This window comes from Molossus molossus, unplaced genomic scaffold, assembly GCF_014108415.1.
Source record: "Molossus molossus isolate mMolMol1 unplaced genomic scaffold, mMolMol1.p scaffold_m16_p_19, whole genome shotgun sequence".
Lineage (NCBI taxonomy): Eukaryota > Metazoa > Chordata > Mammalia > Chiroptera > Molossidae > Molossus > Molossus molossus.
In genome coordinates, this window is record NW_023425354.1 from 29419621 (window position 1) to 29425582 (window position 5962).

At 56.2% G+C, this 5962-nt stretch overlaps 1 protein-coding gene across 1 annotated transcript; it reads left to right on the forward strand.

The window, feature by feature from the left end:
* Positions 1–1850: 1850 nt before the first annotated feature.
* On the forward strand, positions 1851–3554 carry CSF3 (colony stimulating factor 3). The gene is given in 7 exon segments (XM_036269529.1): positions 1851–1893; positions 1896–1919; positions 1922–1951; positions 2104–2258; positions 2644–2751; positions 2891–3037; positions 3390–3554. Coding segments are annotated over 7 exon segments (672 nt in total).
* Positions 3555–5962: the final 2408 nt, after the last annotated feature.

Below are 5962 nucleotides of genomic sequence, written 5' to 3' on the forward strand. Positions count from 1 at the left end.
GCATGTGTCCTGACCAGGAATTGAACTGGTGACCTCTTGGTCCATGAGGTCAATGCTCAACCACTGAGCCACACCAGCTGGGCAGAGTTCACATATTTTTCTGAACCAAACATCTGACACACTTGGACTGCAGGTAAAGATAAAAGTCTGGGTCTAGAGCTGGCCTGGTCATGAGTGAGGAAGGCCAAACATTGGTTAATAGATTTGATGGGTAAGAGTTTAAGACTTGGGCACAGGGCAGACCTGGGTTCTGCTACTTGGCAAGTTACTTAAGCTCTCTGAGGTCAGATTTGTCTTCTGTAAAAGAGAAAATGCTTCTAGTCCCCTCCTTATAGGCTTGTTGAAAGGAATGCATTCGATAATGTATAGAAAGTGCTCTGCTCATTCAGCAGAGTCTAAGGCAGGCTGAGCTCTCTGGAGGTTTTAGGGACCGTGTTTGTTCATGTGAATTTCCTGCCCTTCACAGTTTTAAACCTAGCCCTCTACTCCATGGAGGTGGGCCAAAACTGGGTTCAATCAGTGCATGGTGGCAAATGCCTACCGGAAAGAAGAGTCAGGGGCCAATGCACCCTCAACGCAGGGCGGGGACCAGAGGTAGGATGTGAACGGATCAGCAGGTGAAGACCCTGCCAGCTGTGACCACCAGGGGGCACCCCAGCCCAAGGGATGGCCTCCATCAAAGAGACACACCCACTCCTCAGGTGAAGACAGATGCCTCTGTTCCTAGGCACATTTCAGAGTCAATTGGGACAGCTTTGGGTGTGGTTGGTCAGACTTCCCTGGGTAGGTCCCATGGCCCGTGGAAAGCTCTCTGGCCAGAGGCAGAGGCCCAGGTTGTAACTCTGACTGCTACCCACAACCGTGGACAAGGCACTTCCCTCTCTGGCCCAGTTCACAGGGTTGGAATAGACTCCAAGGCCCCTGTCAGTGCCAACACTGCATGGTTTGAAGATTCGAAGCCCGGGCAGTTTCTTTTTCATCCCCAGCCCTTCTGCACCTCAGGGCAGCACACACTGGCTGGCAGTGAACCCTGCCTGGGAAGCCTCCTGTCCCAGACCCCCAACTCCAAGGCCCTGGGGCACTGTTCAGGGAGGAGGAGTGCAGGAGGAGGAGGAAGGGCAAGGGTTAGGTGAACCCAGAGCCTCCAAGGGTCTTGCTTCATTCGGGACACACATCCGGTTTCCTCTGGTCTCTTCCAGAATTCCAGGGGCTTAAAGGAATGAGTCATAGGGGGGATTGGGGAGTTCCCAGCTAGCCAATTCAGGACAGGAGCCTGGGATGATGGCCATCAAACTGTGGGGTGGGAACAGGGGGCAAGACCCTAATGTCCCTCGCCCAGGCCCCTGGCCCCTCAAGAGAGGACCCAGGAAGGCAGCCTCGTGGGAGTTCAGGGGTAGGAACAGGGGCAACTACTTCTTCCTCTCAGAATTTGGGGGCAGGGAGCAGGTAGGGCTTGATGATACCAGGGGAAAGTGGCAAAGGGAGCTGCCCACAGATCTGCCGGGAGAGGGCGGGGCAGCCTGGAGGTCTGCCACTCTCCAGTCAGTCTGACCCAACTCCAGCCTCCCAGGCGCATTGCAGCGCCTCAGCCTTTGTTCAGCAGTTTCTGTTCAAATATCCTGGGGCGATTCAGGCGGGGTGGGGCTGAGGGGAGGAAGAGCGTTTAGGGGGCAAGACGTCAAAGGATCAGAGATTCCACAATTTCACAAAACTTTCGCAAACAGCTTTTTGTCTCAACCGCCCCCCCCCCCCCCCCCCGCATTGTCCTGGACACTAAATTTGCATAAATCCTGGGAAGTTATTACTAAGCCTTAGTCGCAGGTAATTTCCTCCCAGGCTTCTATGGGTTTATGTATAAAGGCCCTCCAGAGCTGGTCCCTGACACAGCCCCGAGCCTAGACCCACCCAGACCCTGCTGAGCCTGCTGCCCAGAGCCCCATGAAGCTGATGGGTGAGTGTCCCTGCCCAGGATCCCCCAGACGTGCCTGCCTGGGGCGTGGGAGGGAGGCTGGAGTGGTCTAGGGGCTGGTGGTCCCTAAGTCCCCAGAAAGCGACCCAGGTGGGAGTGGACAGCGCGTCTCCTGAGCCCCCATCTGCTCCCAGCCCTGCAGCTGCTTCTCTGGCAAAGTGCACTTTGGACGGTGCAAGAAGCCACTCCCCTGGGCCCTGCCAGCAACCTGCCCCAGACCTTCATGCTCAAGTGCTTAGAGCAAGTGAGGAAGATCCAGGCTGATGTCGTGGTCATGCAGGAAAGGCTGGTGAGTGAGAGGGGCTGGCAGAAAGCGAGGGAGGGGACACAGATGCTGCCCTGCAGGTGTAGAGAAGAGGACAGAGGGAGAGCCGAGGGAGGGGAAGGAAAGCATGGCGGAGACATCAGGAAGGAGCTCAGGAGAGGCGAGGCACAGGGAAATGGAAGAACGGAAGTTAGGAGAAGAGGAGCCCCGAAGGCTGGGAAGAAACTGGGGGATGAGAACACCTGGGGGACAGTGCTGGGAGGGAGGGGTTGACCGAGATGGAAGTGAAGGGTGGAATGGGGCTGAGGAGCCTGGCAGGACATGGAGGGAGGGGAAGACCACAGAAAGATAGGGAGGAACAGTTTGGCTCTATCAAGTCCCCTGCACTCAGCATCCTTCTCTTGCCCAGTGTGCCACCCACAAGCTGTGCCACCCCGAGGAACTGGTGCTGCTTAGACACTCTCTGGGCATCCCCCAGATTTCCCTGAGCAGTTGCTCCAGCCAGGCCCTGCAGCCGGTGAGTGTCTGGAGGGGAGGAAAGTGATGGGGGGAAGAGAAGGATGATCTGGTTGCCCCCCCCCAGCTCCAGCCCCAAGCTGGGGCCGAGGGGAGCATCGCAGGCAGCACCCCCTAACTCTCCTACTTGTCTCCCCTAGATGGGCTGCCTGAAACAACTCCACAGTGGCCTCTACCTCTACCAGGGCCTCTTGGAGGCCCTGGCTGGAATCTCCCTCGAGTTAGCCCCCACCTTGGACGTGATGCAGCTGGACATCACCGACTTTGCCACCAACATCTGGCAGCAGGTGAGCCTCAATTGGGAGCAGCAGGTGCTAAGAGGTCTAGACTGAGCTGGTCCCTAAAGGTCATCCTGGAAGCCTGGGGGTCCTGGAAGTTCTTTAGGGGTTGGTAGAAACATTCTGGGGGGTGGGGGTGCTGAATGTAGGGAGCTACCACCCCATCCCAGGACCCTTCTGGTTCTGGCCCTCCCACACTCCCTCTAGTTGAATCACTGGACTTTGAAACAGACCTGGGTTCAGGTCCTGACTCCCCCTTAACCCTGTGACATTCCACTGCCCACAAGCTTCTGCATTTCCTCATGAGATAGCCACACCCACTAGCAGGGCCTGATTGCTGATCTTGTCTTTTCCTCCACAGATGGAAGACCTGGGGACGGCCCCTGCTGTGCAGGCCACCCAGGGCACCATGCCCATCTTCACCTCGGCCTTCCAGCGCAGGGCAGGAGGTGTCCTGGTTGCCTCCAGCCTGCAGAGCTTCCTGGAGCTGGCTTACCGTGCTCTGCGCTACCTAGCCGAGCCTTGAGCAAAACTGTACCCACCCAATGTATTTATCTCTATTTAATATTTATGTTTATTTAAACCTAGTATTTAAAGACAGGGAAGAGTGGAAAGGAGCCTCAGATTCTGGGTCCTTCCCTCCACCTCTGAGTTTCATTCTCCTGTCTGTAGCAGAGAGAAAAGCTCCTGTCTTCCTGTCCCCTGGACTGGGAGGTAGATAGGTAAATACCAAGTATTAATTCCTGTAACTGTTGAGGGCACTGGGAAGAGCTGCAGTGAGCCCCCAACTCCAAGGGTACCCAACCTGGGGCCCTTGGAAGCATCAGAAAATCTCCCGTGTGGGAGACAAAACAGCCCTGTTTAATATTTAAACAGCAATGTTCCCTAGCTGGGTCCTCACATCCCTCCCTTCCTCTGGCCTCAACTTGGCTTGTGGATGCCAGGCCTTGCTTTCCCTCACGTCCCCTCCCCACAGGCAGGAAGCCCAGCAGAGGCAGCCAGAGTTGGGAGGGTTGGCCCTGGGGTCCCATCAATTTGTTGGAAAATCTGGTTTTTCTTTTTAAGATTTTTTGGGGCATGTTTTGACACCCATGGAGTGTCATTTTTTCTGGATGCCCTATGGAGACACCCATAGTCTTGAGACACCCACAGCCTTGTGACACCACCCCTACCAGGGTCAGTATTCTGACTCCTTTCAGGGCTGGGCAGACAGTCCTGGATCTGCCTGCTGGGTGGGGATGGAAACGTGGGCAGGAAAAGATAAGAGGGTTTCATGTTGGGTGAGAAGGAAGCTCAACTGTTCGCTCTCTGCCTCTGCTCCCACTCTGTTATTGTAGCCAAACTTCATGTTAATAAAGTATTTATCTCCAGTAAATAAATGTTCTTCCTCCTTCTTGAGTCCAGCTGGTGCGTGGCCAGGGGCTGGGGGGCAGGGAGTTGAATGGTGGTCAAGGGCAGAGGGCGGGAGGGGAGGTGTAGGGAGGGGCGGTCCTCTGGTTCATCAGCACTCATTCCGTTAGCATGTGTTTATCTGGCACCCACGCTGCAGAGACTGGGCTAAGTTCTAGGCACACGTGTGCAAGGCGGGCCTGGCCCTGCCCTCGCGGAGCACAACCTCGTGGGAAGACGGGAGGCAGATGGGACGCCACTACCAAGAGAGGAGTGTGGAGCTGGGGGAGAACCAACAGTCCAGACACATTCAATGCTTGCACAGGACCGGTCAGGTGGCCGTCTTCCACCTCACAGGCGCCCACGATGATGGAATTAAGAAGCACCTTGTAGCCCTGGCCGGTTTGGCACAGCGGTTAGGCCCTTGGACCAAAGGGCTGTGGGCTCACTGCCCAGTCAAAAGCAGGCACCTGAACTGCAGGTTTCATTCCCAGGTAGGGTCGTGTAGGAGGCAACCAATCAAGGTGTCTCTCAAACTGATGTTTCTCTCTCTCTCTCTCCTTCCCTCTCTTACATTCTCTCTAAAAAAAAATAAAGTCAATAAAAAAAATATCCCCCGGTGAGGATTAACAATACAACAACAAAATAATAAAAAAAGAAGCACTTTGCACAGATTAGGAAGCTGAGTCAAGGTGACCACAGGGGTCAGAACTCGGTCCCAGGCTCTGTGCTTCTCCCCTGGCCCAGCTCTGCCTCTGGCCTGCAGGGAGCAGTCTCAGCGCCTGTGCTGGAAGGCTGAGCTCATGGTGGGGGCGAGAGGTGGAGACCAGAGGGGCTGCCTCACATCACATGGAGGCACACCGCTCTGGCCCTCAGCTCGAGGTGCACGTGTGGGTCCCAGGTGCTTGTACCAGACCCGGGAAACCCAGCCAGCCAACTAGTCCCCCGTTTCTCCTCCTGAGGCACCCATATCCTCACCACCTCTCACTCTCCTTCTGCACGTGGCTCCTGAGAAAGCAGGGTCTGGCCAAGCCAGCTGGACTTCCCAGCTGTGTGGCTCAGGGGCCCCCCTCTCGGGTCAGTCCTGAAGAGACCGGACTCAACGATGCGTGGAGCAGGCAAGGCAGGGTTCACAAAGGTCCTGCCCCCCTTTCCCCCCTGCTCTTCTGGGGGACAGACCAAACTCTGGGCTAGTTACATGCTGGGTGGGGTTGGTCTGGGTTGGGGAGCATCAGAACAGGACACTCTACCCCAACGCCAGTGGGGCCTTTAGCCATAACCTCACCCTTTGCAGATAAGTCTCACTTTGAGGGGGGTGTAGGCAGTGGGCCAGTACTGACTCATGATCACTCAACATGGGTCTGAGGAAGGGAAGCTGCTCCCACTGTCCTCCCTGCCCTGACTGAGTGGACAAACACGGACCCTAGGGCCAGCCCTCCTCTCTCTCCCTCGACCCCAGCAGGAGCCTCTCCGGGGACCGCAGGAGAAGACACTGCCCGCCCAGTCAGAAAGACCAGCCGGCACTTACAGAGGGAGCCACAGGAT